The 18026-nt window shown below is 38.4% G+C and overlaps 1 protein-coding gene across 2 annotated transcripts; it reads right to left on the bottom strand.

Annotated features, from left to right (window-relative positions):
* Positions 1-452: 452 nt before the first annotated feature.
* On the bottom strand, positions 453-17994 carry LOC106486407 (scaffold attachment factor B1-like). 2 transcript variants are annotated; one of them, XM_013944988.2, is made up of 21 exons: positions 17651-17994; positions 16598-16685; positions 15227-15291; positions 14935-15141; positions 13674-13736; positions 12980-13007; positions 11585-12083; positions 11115-11161; positions 9436-9536; positions 7522-7671; positions 7350-7426; positions 6223-6362; positions 5768-5859; positions 5254-5360; positions 3841-4134; positions 3413-3550; positions 2826-2868; positions 2103-2224; positions 1296-1408; positions 1119-1170; positions 453-818 (listed from the first exon to the last, which is right to left on the bottom strand). In XM_013944988.2, exons 1-21 carry the CDS (start codon positions 17837-17839, stop codon positions 689-691), a joined length of 2745 nt encoding a protein of 914 aa, XP_013800442.1. In that variant the 5' UTR covers positions 17840-17994; the 3' UTR covers positions 453-688. The 2 variants fall into 2 exon arrangements, with proteins under 2 accessions (XP_013800442.1, XP_013800440.1); XM_013944986.2 differs by lacking the exon at positions 1119-1170 and having other exon boundaries at positions 684-818; positions 17651-17925.
* Positions 17995-18026: the final 32 nt, after the last annotated feature.

Here is an 18026-nt window from a genome sequence, read left to right as displayed (position 1 = left end):
CAAGTCATTACTTCCACCACTACCTGTGTCTTTTCTCTTATAGAAGCTGTGCTGGTAAATCAGCAGACAGCACTTTCCACAGAGTGAAGAGTAAACTAAATTTTCAGCATTATGGTGCACAGTACCACCCAACATGAGACAGTGAAAAAAAGTCTTCACCACTTGTCCTACAGGATCGTAAGTCACATTTTGCAGGGACAGGCTGTTCAAACTCTGACATTTGCAGTCTACTAACATTCTTGCATGCTTTTGAATTTGCAAGTTAATTTTAAGATTTCTAAAGTAACAAAATATGTCAGTGTATTTCTGGGAGCTCTTACTGAAAGCACAAAGGGAGACCTGTAAAGCATTTTCATACTCCATCTTTGAAAAAAAAGTTACACTATTTAACATATAGCTGAGTTAACTTGGTTTTCAAAAAACCTCTTCCAGTGACTGCTGAAACAAAGCAATTAACTGTAAACTGTTTTTTATTTATGGAAAATGGAATGCTTCATTAACAAACGTTTTAAATGGGATATGAACAACACATTACAAAACAAATGAGTTCACATTGGCTTGAGGATATAATATGGCAGCAGCTTAAAAAAAAAATTACACTTACAGTAACCCATAAGTTACGATTAATGGTAACCCTGGGTAACAGATTCATTTCTGTTGCCATCTTGCATTAAAAATTAAAACACATTCAGTAGCGACGGTTGAAACGGGGATCATTGGGTCTGTTTGCTCTCTCCTGGCCAGCAAATCCTTCTCCTTGCATTCCTCCTCCATGCATCATCTGGCTTTGGTTGCCACCTTGCATGAAACCTCCACGCCTAAAAAAAAAAAAGAAGATTCAGACATTTTAATTTTCTCTTGTGACTCTGGTTGTCAGGCTGAGAGAATGCATGTTGTTTACACTTCCTGTATGATTTTTCACTCTTCAGTAAGATGCACTAGATAAAAACCATGGGAATATTTTATTATTCCCTGGCATCCAAATAACAAATCAGATAACTGATGCTCTCATAAATTCTTTTTTTTTTTTTTTGGCTAATTTAAATATAACAGATGTCCTTTAAGGGGAAAGGAAACTGGAACAAGAACAAATGCTTTGCGCCTCATAACTTTCTTACCCTGACATGCCTCCACGATGCATCACATGGCCAGGTCTGCCTCTACCTCCACCTACAAAAGTTCAAATGCTTCCTTTATATCCATAGTAACAATTTTACTTCATCTCCAAGGCTAATAATGCCTGTAATTTCTGCTAGAGGTAGCACACCTAATGAGCTCTTCTGCAAAAAGCATACCTTGCCATCTCTCATGATCCCGTCCTATCATTCCTCCATCCACATTGCTTTGCCATGAACGATCTTGATGTCCTTCAAACTTTCGACCATGATCTCCCCAGTCACGTCCATCCCTGCAAAGGTATTAAATTCATGTAATTTTATGTTAGCTGGAACATACAAAATAGATTCAAATAGAACACCCCAGTCACAAACATATTCAAAGTATTCACCAAGATGCATGCCTATCCTGTATTTATACTGGTCATCTGTTTAGTCAAATCTTAGTAATTAGCCTTCTGCACAATCTCCCTACCCCAACGTATAAGAAAACAGGATTTTCTTAATCTGGTTCACACTACATTGATTCTTTCTCCAAATATCCCAGCTTGCTGTTTTGACCATCAAATTTTTTGGTGTGTTCTGTAGGCTGGCTTACTCATAGGATTAAAAAAAAAGTGCAAATCTCTTACTGACTTGTTTTCCTTTCAAAGGCTGACAGGATGGTCCTGCCAACAACTACAAATTACAAACCAGGGAAGAAAGACTACCATGAAAATGTGAAGCCTTAACAGAAACATAAGCAAAAGTTAACTGAAACCATGAGGACTTTCAGATGTGAAGTTGGTTAAAAAAAAAACATGCCAAGATATATGTTTTGATGCAAAGGCAATTGAAAGAACTACTCATTTGTAGTCCATCCAGCAGAGGACAGACTTAGGGGTAAAACCTGGATAAAGCAAACTGCGCTTCCAAAACTGCATCCAACTTTTACACATGAAAATATTCATTAGGTGCACATGAAAAAACATTCTCATGCATACTAACCGAGATTGTGGAGGGATCCCTCTACTTTCACTCATTCTTCTGTCAGATCCGTAGCTACCCCAACTCTCCCGAGAGTCCCGTGAATGACGGTCCGGTCCTCCGTGGCGCTCATCTGGATAATGCTAGAAGAAAAAGAATGTTTATAGGAATGCCCAAATCTGACTCTATAATTGTTAAAAGTAGCTCAGCTGCAATTACTCAATCTCACGGCTTAGCCATCAGCAAAGGGCATTTGAGGATTCCAAGACTCCACAAAAATCATCTCTCACTGCTTGAATCTGCCCTGAGAGTCTTCCCCTTTCCCCTCACCCACTCAAAAACCTGCAAACGTCTTTACCAGTTTTGCTGTTATTTCCAAACGACCTAGCAGAGTGAAGCTTCCTCAGTGACCTACTTACTCAGTTCCATCGGTGTTTTGTACCTCTGCATTTTCTCTACAATCATTTGCAATATTCTACCTCTTTTGGCATGCTTCACTTGTTTTGTTTACAGCATGTCAAAAAACCTATATCTGACTTTTATAATGAACAAGTACTCGAACTACAAATTCATCCTTACCTACTAAAGAAAAAAGGACAATCTTATAATGGATATGTATTTCAGTCTACATAATTTACTTGTTAACTACTGAAATTTAATCTGACACACACCATGGGAAACTGGGTTATAAAAAAAATTAGACATTTTGTAGCTTTATAAAGCAAGTATCTAAAAGCAACTCACTTGTCCATCCCGATCTCCCATCATTGTTCTTGATCCATCTCTCCTACAAAGAGCCAATTCAAATCAGATTCTGTTAGTAAAATATACAGTAGTCTGTAACAACCCAATTAGTGTAGGACTTTCACAGATGAAAAATCCTGCTTCCATGTAGTGCCAAGAGATAGCTGGAATATATGGAAGCCATAACACATTTTAGCTTGCTGGAAAACATAATCGGTCCTAAGATATAAAACAGAATATTCATGGTCTAGATAGGTCCCTGGTGGAAAGTGCTAGGTGTCTACAGTATTATTTAGATTTTTTTCAGAATCCTACAAAAAAACCCCAAACAAACAAACAAAAAACCCTGTGAAACAGCATCATAAACAGAACACTCCGAACAAGCCTGCCAAAAGGTTTAACTCATGGCACAGTACGGGTCTCTTCAGGGTTATATAGGATTTCAAAAGAAAGTCCACAGCCACTAAGCCACACTTAAAAAATAAAGCGCAAAACAAACACACAGTACAGAAAAGGCAGCAAAATGCAACATTAAATATATTTTTCCTTTTGGTTTCAGGCAACACAGTGAAGGGAAAAACACCAACCTGTCTATTGAATGGTCTTGATAACGGCCACGATCCCGATGATCAAAGTCATGGAAGCGATCCTGGCGACTGAAATCTGAATGGTACCTATCATTCATTGCCATTCGTTTTGCTTCTGGCCAGTATGGGTCATCTCTCCTGAGAGAAAGAGCATATTCATTTTAGTCAAGACAGTGATTTTTTTAAATTGTTCTCTCCCTCCAAACCATGCAAGCCAGAAGCATGTAAATAAGTTCAAAGAGGGATTCGACAAATTCAGAGAGGTAGGTTGTTGGGGCTATTAAACATGATCATCTCAATGCAACCTACCCCTGCAGAATACTGGAAGCTGAGAATGTATGGAAGGAGAAAGACAGCTTTTCATAGTGCAGGCTGACAAGACAGAACCTAGCAGCAACATGTTTTCCACTTGTATTTGCTGGCTTTACCTGCCATCTATGTCATATGGTCTTCTCATTGCAGACCGACGTTCCTGTTCATAGCGCAATTGCTCATGCTGGCGTCGCAGTTCTTCTCTTTCTCGCTGAATGCGATCTTGTTCTCTTCTCCTTTCATGCTCTATGTGCATTCTTTCTCTCTCCAGTCTCTCTCTTTCCATTCGTTCTCGTTCAAGACGCTGTCTTTCAATTTCCAGTCTCTCACGAGCAATCTCAAGCCTCTCTCTTTCTTCTCGTTCCCGGATAGTTTGCAGGTGCTGCTGTCTTTCCCGACGCTCACGTGTGCTATTTTAACAGAAATGAAAGGTTACAGGTCTAATACTTCAACAAATAAATGAAGTTAAAGGGAAAAGAAGATTAAACCCACAATAATTGCAAAGTTGGGTCAGTTCCTCTAAATTAGATGTACGGGAGGGGGGCAAGGAGGGCAGACACTCAATGTACACATGAATTACTTTATTTGGAGACTGACTGTATTGCCCCCAAAAGTATCCATCTGTGGGGGCAAATAATCCTGTACAGTCATGAGAATTTGAACCCAAATGCCCCAAGCTCTTTCCTTCTATTCAAATGTAACATCCAACTCTAAAGAAGCAGGAAAGGTGAGCTGGGTAATATGACTCCACTAGAGCTCAGAAATCCACTTAGGATAGATAAGCTTTTCCATCTCCATTAAGAATGATGAAAGCATTTCCCCCCTATCCAATTCAGCTTTCCTTAGATAAGTTACAAAGTTCTCTAATGACTGGAAAATGTCTCAGCATGGAATTCAGATCACGGCTTTAGCAGGGAATTTGAAGTATAGCCATTACCACCTCTATCCTGTATTAACCATCATAAAAAGAAAAAAACCCTCAAATGTAATTAAGTACCTGAATTAGGTTCTTTACTAAAAGGATCCAAAGTGGAAACTTTGAAGGGTTGCTGAAAAATCCTACAATTTCTCTACAGACACAGTGTATTTAAATTCAAAAACATTCACCTTGTTTTATTTCAAATGCTATGGAGACTTTGAATACTGTGACAAGGCAAGGTCTTATTTTGAGAAAGATAACCCTTATCCTGGCCTTTCCCAGTATAGTTGAGTGCAGGGAGTTCAGAATTATCATTTCTCTACTAAAATGTATTCTCTGCTAAGGAGAGCAGCATATTTAACCAATCTAAAACCCAACATCTACAAAATGGAAAAAAGACCAAAGAATTTCAAGCTCAATATTCAAAACAAGTAGTGTTAACAATCAGTGCTTTTCCAATTCAATAGGTATGTGACCCACAAACGTATAACTAACTACGAATAGAAGACAAATTAGAAAACTCTTCATTTCTTAATCACTTAAATTAAAAGAAAATTATCTTCATTCTGGGGAAAAAAAAAAAATCAAACAATTTCACTGTTGCTCTTACCGGCGCTGTTCTGCCTCTCTCATTTTTCGTTGTGCTTTAATTTTGTCAAATGGCACAATGCCTTGTCTCTCTCTGCTCTCTGATTTGCGATCCTGACTCTTAATGCTCTGTATTTAATATTGAAATAGAAAAACTTAAGGGAGTACATTTACAAAAGGAAAACTGTAACAAACAATACTCTAAGCAGTATTTCCATCCATACATGTGTGTCAAAGCTTGGTCTTCACATTAAAAAAAACCCCAAAAACAACAAGTTGTGCATTTTTACTGTTGCAGAAACATCATATATTAACACAGAAGACTTAGGCTCCCTCGTTTAGTTTGGCTGGACTTCATTGCTGAATATGGTATCAGCCATATGAAAAGTATTTTACTAATTAAGATCTAAATACATATCATAGAAACTCTCATCAGACAAATCAGTAAGTGTAGGTTATATGTAGCTTGGCAGGATTCAATATCTGTTTCTAAGCAAAACTTATATATAGCGTTCCTCTGCAGAAACATTACTTACTCTGTCTTTTGATGTAGTTGATGTTTTCACACTAATAACAGGTTCTCCTTTAGATTTATCCATTACTACTGTTCTCTCTGTTCCTTTACTTCCTAAATAAATTGGAGGTTGAAGGGGAAGAGACAGGGAAAAAGAAAGAAGGAAAAAAAAGAAAAAAAGAACTCTATTACATAGGCCATTCCTTTCAGTGCTAGAAATCACCTCCTCTAAAATGCAAAACAGGCATTTAATTCTCTCTTCAAAAAACACTTCATCACCTACAATTATTCCTAGCACTTCTGTTAAGGATGAAATAATGTCACCCTCACCACCCCTCAAATTATACTATTTGAATTTCCACCTGAGAACCTCAACACATTCCTGAAACACTGGCAGGTTTGAAAATAACTAACTGCTATCAGTTGTTCACATCTAACTGTGTCTTTTACACTTTGAAAGAACAGTAGCCAAATTACCTGATTTGGTAGTTTTAGGTTGATCTGATGAACCAGGCTTCAGTTCATCTTTATCTTTTCTTTCTTTTTCATCTTTGTCTTCTGTTTTTTTAGAATCATCTTTTTGGTCAGATTTCTCATCCTTTTTAACACTACCAGCTCTACGGATAGATATTGATACAGATTAGAGTGATACAGAGTAAGAGAAAAGAAAAATGAAGGAGAGAAAAAAATGCTAGCAACACAATAACGAAGTAGAGTTCTGATGTGCTAAAAGAGTCATAATTAGATTTCTACAGATTTCCTTCTACAACTTCTTCTGCTATGATATAATACAATCAGACCATGCTACGCAGTTTTCTCAAAAACTCAGCTGAGATTCAGATAATTCAACTATATGCAAAATGAAAAAAATCTATATCACCATGTGCTTAATGCCCACAAAGATTCTTACAAGAAGACATGACAATTTATGAAGTGCAAATGTGAAGCATTTTTGTGGTGCTGCTGCCAAACACAAGGAAGTTAATACTACACAGTAACCAGGCAAGCCTTTCTGAGCACTAGATGAAATACAGGCAAAAAGTTTGTCAGCAAATAGCATTTAATAGGAATTATTATGAGAGAAAATAATTAAAGCAAAAGACTTAATGCCTTTCAGCTACTCTCACTAATACTAAAGTGGAAAAAAAGCATAGTGCTATAGAACACCATGTTCTGGGAAAAGGATCTTGGAAAACTGATCTTTAACTGTGATGGCATCAACATTCTCGAGAAAGCCCTGTTCTCATGAGTAGGATTTAAAGAAGAAACAGAGTGACACATTGATCAAAATTCTCAAATGACCTTTTCCATAGATTTATGACAATGGAGTACCACAATCTCTTCTGAAAAATGAATGTAGCTAAATTAAAAGGCATGCTTGAAAATGCAAGATTCCATTGACTAGCTTAAAGTACATAATGGAAACATAAAAGCGAGGGACTGAACATCAACAGCAGTATATTTTGTAGTAAAAGTTGTAAAGATGAACTCGTTTTGAATGTTTGCCACAGAGATTTCTTAACATAACTTTGCTTCTCCTGACAAATCAACCTAAATTGAAGAATAGCAAAACATCTATGGACACAGAATTTGTAAAACAATACCTCTCATTGACTGTTTCTTTCTTCACTTCACTCTCTTTTTTTTCAATCGGCTTCTTTCCAGCAGGTTCATTTTTTGCCTGAAATTTATTTTGCACATCAGCAACTGAGAATGTGGTCTCAATTGTTTGTACCATCTAATGCTGGTGAGATATCTTTGGGGAATAGTACTCACTTTTTCTACAGAAATTATTTTCCCATGTAACTCCGTTTTGTGGAGATGAGTAATACATTTTGTTGCTTCCTCAGCTGTCGACATTGTAACAAAGCCATAACAGCGAGCACCAGGACTACGAGCATTGGTGACCACTTTTGCACCAACCACCTTTCCAAAAGAAAAAAAGATGCATTAACCTCATTGTAGTGAGTACCCACTATTTAACAGCAAGAAGTGCAAGCTCCATTTCTACTCTGCTTTATTCCTGTCCATCATCATTTATGAGATGTCTACTTTTAACAGATAAACACAAAAGAAATATTTTTTGGAGCCAAACATTCTTCTGTTGCCAATGCAATGCTGCAAAGGCTGAATCAACAGAGGGTACTCAAAGAGTAAACTCTGTTTTGGAAAAACAAACAAACAAACAAACAAACGGTTACCTCGATATCAACAACATCATTTTGTTGAAGAGCAACAAAGGGAATAAGAGCCTAGCGCAAATTTGTAAGACAACTTCCACCCACATGCTAATGCTTGCTCAACAATCTGCTAAGTCCCATCTCGCCTTCAAAAAAATGTTGCTTTTTGAGTCACTGCTAAGAGGCAGACAGAATGTTATCCATAATCCTGTTTCAGAAACAGAAAGCTCTCCCAAAGAAATATAGCTTTCGAAGGCCTACATAAAACACCTAAGTCTTTTCGTAAATGTTGCTTGCTTATGCAGATAGATTTAATACAGCTCACTTTGTATTAGAGAAATAAATTTCACAAAAGCTTCATATTTTAAAGTACAGCTGAATAAAGAACATACTTTTGAGCACTGTATTTACTGCAGATATACTTTTACCTCTTGGAAGCTCTGCTTCTGTTAATACTCCAAAGAGAAGAACAATAATTTTGTTTTAAATGACTAAATGTTACTAAGGCACCTAAGCAGAGGCAAATACTAAGGTAGCGGTCACATATTTTTTTAATTACATGTTTTACATTCTGTGCTACTTCTCTATGGTCAATACATTCCAGCTTACCAGATGGAATTCTGAACAGATAAATGGAAGACAAATACTGCATTTTTTTAATGATATGCAGGGGAAAAAAAGGCTTGATTTAATTTGCAAAAAAGCAATAGTCACACGTCATTCAAACAATCTCATAGCTGTACTACACTTAATTCATTTTTGTGTTTATTGCAAGGTTGCAGTTTAGGTTCTACAGTATTTCTTTAGTTAAATATTCAGTAACCCATTGCTAGCACACACAGCTTTCTCTAACTATAACCTGCTGACAAAGTCATCTGTAAATACGTTTCCAGGTTTTTAGAAAAATACTTAATAATCATCTCAGTGCAAGCAAAGTTATTAATTCTGGCACCTGTCTTTAATAAACTAGCTCTTTCAACTTCCCAATTGATAGGGAGATTTAATTTGCCATTTTGTCTATCATTAATAACTGCAGTAAAAACACCCAAAGAGGTGCTTTTTTAAGCAACAGTGTGATCTCAAGACAAAAATAAATCTTCAGGTACTGAGACAATTCTTAAACACTCCACAATAAATATGTTTCAACATTTACTGCATATTTTACTTAGTCCTAAAATGCCTTTAATAAACAGCGTTAAACTCACTGTTTACTGTGAATTCCCAATGAGTGAAGATATTACGATAGTACAGCACAGGAGACAGAAACATATTCGAACAGCCATTAGCTGTTTCAAATAAAGGACTGGAAATGGAATTTTACTTTTATTTAGCGGTGAAAGATACAATAAAAAAAAGCTTAGACAGGCATTCAGTGTGAACTTGTGCAACTTTTTTCTTGTTGTTCCACAATATTTTTGATAATTCTGTTCTTTTCACTGGTATTCTCAGTGGCAGGAACACAGGAAGTCTTATTAAGACAGATTCAAGTGAAAAATACTGAAAGACTTACCTTCCCATATTTGCTAAACAGATTCTTCAAATCTGTAGCTCTGGTAGTGGAGGCAAGTCCACTCACCCAAAAGTTTCTACTAGAACTGCTAGCATTGCGACCTAAATAGAAACAAAACAAAACAAAGCCCAAACCCCTGATTATTTCAGCAACTATTTCTAAATTAAAAAGGAGCAGTTCCACAAACCTTGCATGTTTTTAAATCATAGAGCAAATGAAGTGCAATGTGTAACATTTCCCTCCAGCATTTCATATTCCTAAAGGCAATTAGTACTGAAGTCCAAAATTTTTAAGATGAAACTACAGGCTTTGATAGGTGTGACAGAAGTACGTTATGTCATTCTTCAGAGATGCCTTAGTCCAAACAGTTTGTTATTTGGAGTAACTGTGGCTCTTCAGAAAGTGTCTGGATAGATCCCAATAACTCTGCACTTACGGAAAAAGGCTGAAGACCTGTAAGGTCTGTGGAACTGGGTTAGTACGTTTGTGTGCTCATATGAGTCTTGCCCTCCTTACCACCAGGACTCCAAAGGAGTGATGATGGGATGCAGATTAACCATAACTCTCAAGGAATGACATTCACCATAAAGAAAGCATGAAAATCTCTCTCTAAATTTCTGCTCACATGGATTCCAACTGGGGTACTAAGAATTCACCCATCACTTCAGTTGAGGGAGTCAGAAAAGTCCTGGTTTAAGTTAACTACAGAAGAATTGCAGAACTCCCAATCTGACATCTGAACTAGGATTTTTTTTATTTTTTATTTTTATAAATGTTTACGAACTTGTAAAATCTGAAAATCCAAGGCCTAGTGATTAATAAGAGTTCAAGCTGAACTCAAAATGCTGACATACAAATCTCTAAAGCACAATTAGTTCTTAGGCAGTACAAGAAGGTTGCTCATACTCTAGATATCTCTGGTGCTTGAGGGAAAGGGAATAGGTGCTAGTAGCTGGCATACTGCACTGAATGACTTAGGCTCATCTCCATAAACTCAGTTGTGACAAGCAAGTCCAACCAGCTCTTCCATAATTTTACTGATTCCCAGTTGAGTTCTCTTTTACTGAGAAATGTACTAGAGTGAAACCAGGGAAGAATCTTTATCCCTTTTCTAAAGGTTCTGATTTACTCAAATTTTAGTATTTGCTTGTCAACTTGAAGCACTTAAGTTGGGATACTGTTTCCAGCCTCCTTTGAAATATCTTTACTGTCCTTTTATTAGTCTTGATAGTGTTCAGTTCCATAGACTTCCACAAACCGTGTGAAGCAGGTCTCAGTCTAGCTATCTGCATTTCTGTCAAATGCTATTTTGCTTGGAGGTTTAAGAAATTTCTCAGAATTGCTTTCACTGAGGGGAAATATTTCTTCCAAAAACTTTCTGACCTGCTATCTTTATTGAGGTGTCTTTCCTTTGAAAATCAAGAGAAAAACAGAAGGGTGCAACACAGATATTCTTAGATAAATCCATAAAAACAAAAGACCTCTTTTTCACTTTGCATAAATAAATAAATAAATAAATAAATAAATATTATCCAGAAAGAGGAGGGCAATTTTGGATATTTAACAACTGCATAGATTCCAATGTTTTGCTACTAAAATACATCATTTAATACAAAAAGAGTGTTTCCCAAAACAATCGTTAGATTTTTTTTAACTTTCATTTTTAAAAAGAAACATACCTTTCTCATCTTTTGAGATTATCTTTGTATCTGCATCCTCAACAGGGCTAAAGACAAAAGATCATGTTATTCAAGTCAGAAAGAAAAATAACTAACTATAAATTATGAAAATGCTAGAATTAAATACCTACCAGAAAAAATGTTGCAAACAAAACCACACCTTTGTATGCTTGATTTAAGAAATCTGACAAGAAATAAGGGAAGTCAGATTCTTAAACAGACTTATATTTGGAAGAAGTTTAAAAATAAGAGTAATTTAAGAAAACAACCTTTGAAGGTTGAGGAAGGAAAGAAATCAAACCCTCTGTGTTTACGAAAGATCTGCACAAGGAGAAATAAAACAGATTCTTTAGGAATAGGCTACAATTTCATCAGTCTTGGTGGCCAATTGAAGGAAACAGCTTATTCGCATCACTTAATGACCAATGAAAAAAAGATAGCATCTGGTCTAGAACGGAGAAAAAACAAACCTCTTTTTCTGATCACCGCCCTCACTGGTTGAGGACTCTTTAGTAGCAGGGGATTCCTCAGAATTAGCTTTGTCTTCTGTTTTCTTGGCATCTTCTTTGCTATCTTTGGCTTCGGGACCTGCGCCTTTTTCCGCTGTTTCCCCACTAGAGACTTCCAGGCCTTGGGATCGTTTGCTACTCTGATCGCTTAGGGTCTCTACTACTAAAGATTCAGAGTCCAGTTTCTCTTCCTCTATTGTCTGTTCACTTGTCTCCCCTTTTGCTACAACTAAACGCTTTGCTTCCTTCCTTGCCAAAGCTTGTGCCGATTTGCTGTCCAAATCTAAAGCATCTTCCTCCAACTGAGCGGCAGCAAGAGCGTCCTCTTCCTCGGCTAGCCTCTTGCCTGGCATCACGTTACTTGCTTCCTGTGCATGTGGCTGCTCCACTTCAGAAGTTTCTTCGTTAAGTAGTTCAGATTTACAAGTTTCCCCCAAAATGTCGAGTATTTTCTCATTTTCTACGGATTTAACAGGAATAGAATGGCACAAGATTTAATCACCAGGGAAATACAGCAATCACAAACGTGGAACTGGCATGGCTGCCACACTAACACCAAGAGAACTTCTAAGCTACACAGAGATTGGAAAACCCTAGTGTACACAGTGTTAAAACTACTACGCTAACTGCAGTCTGACAAACTACCGTATCAACCCTAAAATGTTACAGGGAAGAAAAATGCCCCCACAGATTTAACAAAAACCTTCTGGCTGATCTTTGATATTCTTCATGAAATCGTTCAAGTCTGTTTCTTCTCTATTTAGCTTCCAAAGTCCAAGATGCTTAACTGAATATATCAATGCATTGAAAGTTCAATTTCCTAATTTCCGTGAAATTCTTTAAGCAGACAGTCCAACATGAAAACTGGGCATCTTCCGATGGTGCATGAGTGTGTTTGCAGTCCACAAAGTGAAAAGTATCTGTATGGAATTTCCAGGAAGAAACTCTCTTCTTTCTTCTGTATCCAGTAACTAATCTTTAAATTTTAATGCCCTACAATATCTTTTTACTGCTTTCACTGCTCTCTACTCAGTTACAGAATTAAGGTGTATGCGATATCACAAGATCTGTTTACAAGTAGAATCTTTAGCTTTTAGACTGTGATTAACTTCTCTAAATCCATTTATGTAGTTTAACAGGTTTTTAAACCATTTCATTTCACTGAAAATACTTCAAAGGTGACAAGCATTACTTCACAGATCTGGGGATATGATTGGGTTTCCAATCTCTATGACCCTGCATGATCTGGATTGTTCATCATAAAAATAATGCAAATTATATGGTTTTTTTTTTAATAGTTAATGGTTTAAAAAGTATTAGTTGAAAAGACAGGAATATGTTTTTCTTTAACAGTACCTGGCTCCAAGTGTAGTTTCTCCATTTTCTGTATGGGAAAATGAACACAGAATCAGGATTTTATAAATGTATATTGCAATATAGAATAATAATTCCCCCCTCCCCCTCAAAGATTTAGAACTACACCAATTCACCTACTACAATTCACTCTGGTTTTCACAGTCCATTTGAACTGAGTATTTTATATAATTTTTTTTTTTGCAAACTAAAGCAAAATCAAAATTTCAACCACAATCGTGTCCTCATAGCTGATCTGGAATGTTAAAGAAACAGAGCAATAAAGCACTTATGTACCACATCAACTACAGAGTGAAAACAAAAAACGCCCCATACTGCATATTTGTACTACCTGACACAATTAGTAGGAGAAAGATGAAACCATTTTTGAAAATCAAACTAACGTGACTTTTCCCAAGCAAGGAAAAGCATCAGAATACTTCTGTAATACTTTATTTTGGGGCACAGTTTTCATTCTAGTACAAGAACATTCTTATTTGCAACAGAAGTGGAGCAGGAGGAAGTCTTAATAGCAAACTAGAGACACACAGATGACATTTTCATTTGGCAGATCTGAGTAAGATCAGTTATTTGCTAAATTCTGGTAAAATGTCATATTTTATCATGTTTTCTCTTTTGCAGTATGAACACAGAGTGAATACTGTAAATCTGAAATACAGCTACATTTTCAATTTACCTTCACTTCAATTAGATCAGAAGAACAGGCATCTAAATTGTTTTCAATTTCATCATTATCTTCCTAAAAGAGTAAAAAAGGAATTATAGCATTCCTTACAGAAAAAAAAATAAGTTAGCTTACTGAGAAATATTACTGTATACAGTTTTCCCTGGGAATAATATAAGAAATATTTTCCAATATCCCAAAGATCTCATTTCCTTCTTCAGAACGTTACCCGAGAATGAAGAATGACATACAAATATTCTTGATGATATTAGCAAAGGAGTACCTTTTTCCAATTACCTTTTATTTTAATTTCAAAATGATGTTGTCAACTTCAAAGCTATGCTGATTTAGAGAGGAAATACGTTAACCTATGTTTCTTTGGTGACTTTACATAACTTCCCACTTTTTTCCTTCTTTAGTTTCTAACTGAAAAAAAAAAGTTAGAAACGATGATGACTTAGGTTTCCACTTTTCTGAGAACAAAACACATCCCAAAAGTTCTCTTCCCCTAAGATGTGATTTTAAGACTCAAAGGTCATCAGTTACATGATTCACAACAGCTCGAATTTACAGAATACTAAAGATTTGCTTTTCAGGTTAACTGGACATTGTTGCAATGACAGTGTACTTCATAAGGTAAATGGTAAAAAGTTGAGACAGTCACGATACGTCCAAAATAAAAAAGGTAAGGAGGCGAGAACAGATAGTTACTCTGTTCATTTAGTAGCAGGAGACTCTGCTATAAAAAACATTTCACATTTCTCTCAAACCAAGTCAAAAGACTGGCACTGTCAGAACAGGGGAAACTACAGTACATAAAGATTTTCATGTATGAATAGTCTCTATGAGAAAGCCCTACAACCTAAATACTTTCAATTGGGACATTATTTCTGCATGGAAAACATACTTCTTTCTCTCTCCATATATAGAAATATCTAGATGGAAGGATATCTGTGTATGTGCATACCTCAAAACATATATGAACGGGAAGAAAAACATATTACCTTCAATTCCAGACCAACGGCATCTCTTTCACAGCAAACAAAAAAGTTAGTGCAAGGTAAAGCACACTGCGACCCTGCTATTATGAACATTTTAAGCCTCTAATAGATGCAAGAGCGCTTACCTTTTAAAGAGTAGGACACAAGAGCTGTTAATGTGAAGTAGAATCCACATTAAATTCATGTCCTATATTACACTGAAGTAACTTGTTTGTGTGGCCATATCCTTATTAATTACCCTCTGAAAATTGTAGAGACTTCTAATCACTTACTTCATTTTCCGTTAGCTGATCTGGAAGTTCTTTCATTTCTGCATCAGCACCGTCTTTATGATCTGACAGTGAATCAAGAATATTATCAGGACTATAGTCTTCTCCACAGTCTACAGCACTGCCGTTATCTATTTCAGCTTCATCTAACACACTAATATCCATCATGTCAATATCCTGCAAGGTATCCAGACTTGCTTCAATATCCTCCTATAGAAAGAGAAAGGGTACGTGTATATTTACTGTGGTTTAAATGATGCGTGTGCTTAGTAACTGCAATCATGGCATCACTTACTTGCCCATCTCTAGAGTTTTCTTCTAGTCCATTGTCTTCAACACCTTCTTCTTCTGGTTTTCTTCCTAAAAATAGTATTACTGAAGTGAGAAACAGCACTAAATTTCATAATATCTGTACTCTTTGCTAAATTAGCTATTCGAGGCTGAGTCTGTTTCAACAAAGAATCATTAAGGCCCTGATTCAGAAGTCCAGTTATGTCTGGAGATAACTGAGGATGATTTACCAGTCAGTGAAGGTAAATGGCATGAGCACGAACTAGAAATAGCGCAGTTAGGTGAGCAGCTATATTTTAACACCTACACTCCTCTCATTCCACAACACTGCAGTACATAAAAAGATAATACTCTCTAGGAAGATGTTCCATTTAAAAGAATGACCTTATAATGATTGCCACAAAAATCTCCCTCTTACCATTTAAGTCTATTTATCATGCAAAATGGACTGAATATTGGCAGCATAAAATGTCTGTCCCCATGCTTCATGCAGTCTATGCAGCTAGTGATGTAGAATTAGCCTTCAGGTTTAAGATTTTGGACACGCAAATCACATTTAGCCACGTTTGCTCCAGCAAACTCGTAACGACTCTTCAAAAACTCCCCTTTCTGTACTTTTACTGTATTATCTCAAAAGAAGTAGCTTATAAATAAATTTCCAAAAGTGTCTTTGAAGAACTGGCTATGAACAATTAAAATAAATCATGCCTAATATGGCCCACATCAATAGGTGAAGTTTTTGAAGCAAAACATATTTCAATGAGTAATGAACTACATAGAATAGTTTACTGTCAAAACAACAGACAATTATAAAATAAAATAAAACACTAACAAATATTATACACATTTGTATTTGTGCAGCAATGATTTTTCTTATTTCCAGAGCGCTACAATTTGTTGTACTTAAAATTGTAGCCCAGTGATGATGGGGGTTCAAGGGCTTCTATGAAAAATGGAAAACATACAAACATAGTTATGGCAAGGGAATTAGTAATCAGGGTGTTGTAGATCAGGATTAATATGCACTGGCAGAGCTTTCCATGGGAGCTCACACTGCAGCTGCTTGCTCTGTGCTTGGCACAGTTCTGCACTCAGGGTCACAAGTACTAAAAATACATTTGCAACTTAAGGTCTTGCCTACAGGTTTCAAGACAAGCTAGCAGAAGTACGCTTGTGTCGTGTTATTGTTTAAACTTGCCCTCACTGACTAATGCAACAAAGTTTTACAGTTTTCCATGAAGGAAAAAAGAAAGAAAAAAACCCAGAGAAAATGCAAAGGATTTTTTTATTTTAGTGAAATAGAATAAATCAACATTGTACTCTAAGTCCCAGCTACTTGTAAAACCAAGAAACTGTATTTGTCTGGACTCCGTACCTTTGCCAGTTCTTTTTGGCATTCTCTTGTTGGTCATTTCTGAAGCCACAGGAATTTCATCAGGATCTCCTCCTTCATCCTCAATGGCCTATTGGAGAGAGCAGCATTGTATCTATGGTTTTGTTTGTTTCTATGAACTTTTAAGGATTTGTCAGATGGAAACATTATTACAGTCTCACCCTCCTGGAGGTCAGAGAGCCTATTCAGCCCTCCCATCCATCAGCAACAGAGACCAATAAAGTCCAATGCAGCACTACCCCGTAGCCAGACCAGGCTACGAGCAGGGATGAGGCTCTCCCCCCGTCTGTAGAGATAGCTCCCTATCCAGAGGATGAGTGTTTCATCTGTACAAAACCGAGAGTGAGAGCTATGGGAACTCAAGCACATGTGGCAGTGCTTTCTTCTCAATGTGCAGACCTAACGCAACTCATAAAAGGAGCAGGACGAACTGCATTATACTGGCCTCAAAGAAGTCAGTGAAAATGCCACATTCGGGAAGGGTCGGAGAGATGAAGCCAGGCGAGTGTGCGCGCAGGGGGGTGAAGACGAGACCAGTGGAAGGGCACCCTGTGTGTGTGCGGGGTGTCAGGGAAGGATGTATGCACATCAGGGACAGGCGGTGGGGGAAAGACCACGGCCACCGGGGAGTGAAATCAGTAAGTAGCACGTCTGAGAACTAAGAAGAGGCAGAGGCACGGGCGGCTGTCGGGCGCTGCGGGGCGCCGCGGCCTCCGCAGGCGGCTCGGGGCGATGGCAGGAAGCCGCGCTGCTGGGGGCTGCCAGCGGCCCCTGCAAGGGGAGCGGCCCTGCGGCGGCCGAGGAAAGGGGGGCGCCGGTGCTGGCGGACAGCCCGCGGCTCCCCGGGAGCCGGCGCGGGGCACACCCCTGGGGCGGGCAGGCGGGCGGCAGCAGGCCAGTGTCGGGCTCCTCTCCGGGCCTCCCTCGGCCCCGCGGCCGGGCCTCCAGCGCGCATGCGCCGAAGGCTCTCCGGCAGGGGACAAAGGGCCCGGATGACCCCTCCCCCGCCCCTCTCCCGCCGGGCTCGCTCCCCACCTTCCTCAGCCGCTCCATGAGAACGCTCTTGTTGCCGCCGCTGTCCAGGTTGCGGCGCTTGAGCTCGGCCCGCAGGTCGATGACCCGCAGCTCGCTCAGCCGCCGGGTTTCGGGTTCTGAGACGGCAGCCGCGGCCCCACCAAGGGATGTGAAGTCCCCCAGCCCGGCCGCTGATTGACTCTCCGCCATCAAAGCCCCTTCAGTATTCCGCTTCGAGCCCGAACGCACGGGGCAATATGGCACAATCAGGCAACTAACGTAGCGATCACAGCACAAAATGGTGGGGAGGCCAAGACGCGCTAAGGGGAGCGGGAGAAAACCCGCTGCGCGCAGGCGCGGAGAGAAGAGCGACGAAAGCCGGGGGGGAGAGGGGAGC

Source organism: Apteryx mantelli, chromosome 30 (genome assembly GCF_036417845.1).
Source record: "Apteryx mantelli isolate bAptMan1 chromosome 30, bAptMan1.hap1, whole genome shotgun sequence".
NCBI lineage: Eukaryota > Metazoa > Chordata > Aves > Apterygiformes > Apterygidae > Apteryx > Apteryx mantelli.
This window is presented reverse-complemented; position numbering and strand designations above follow the sequence as displayed.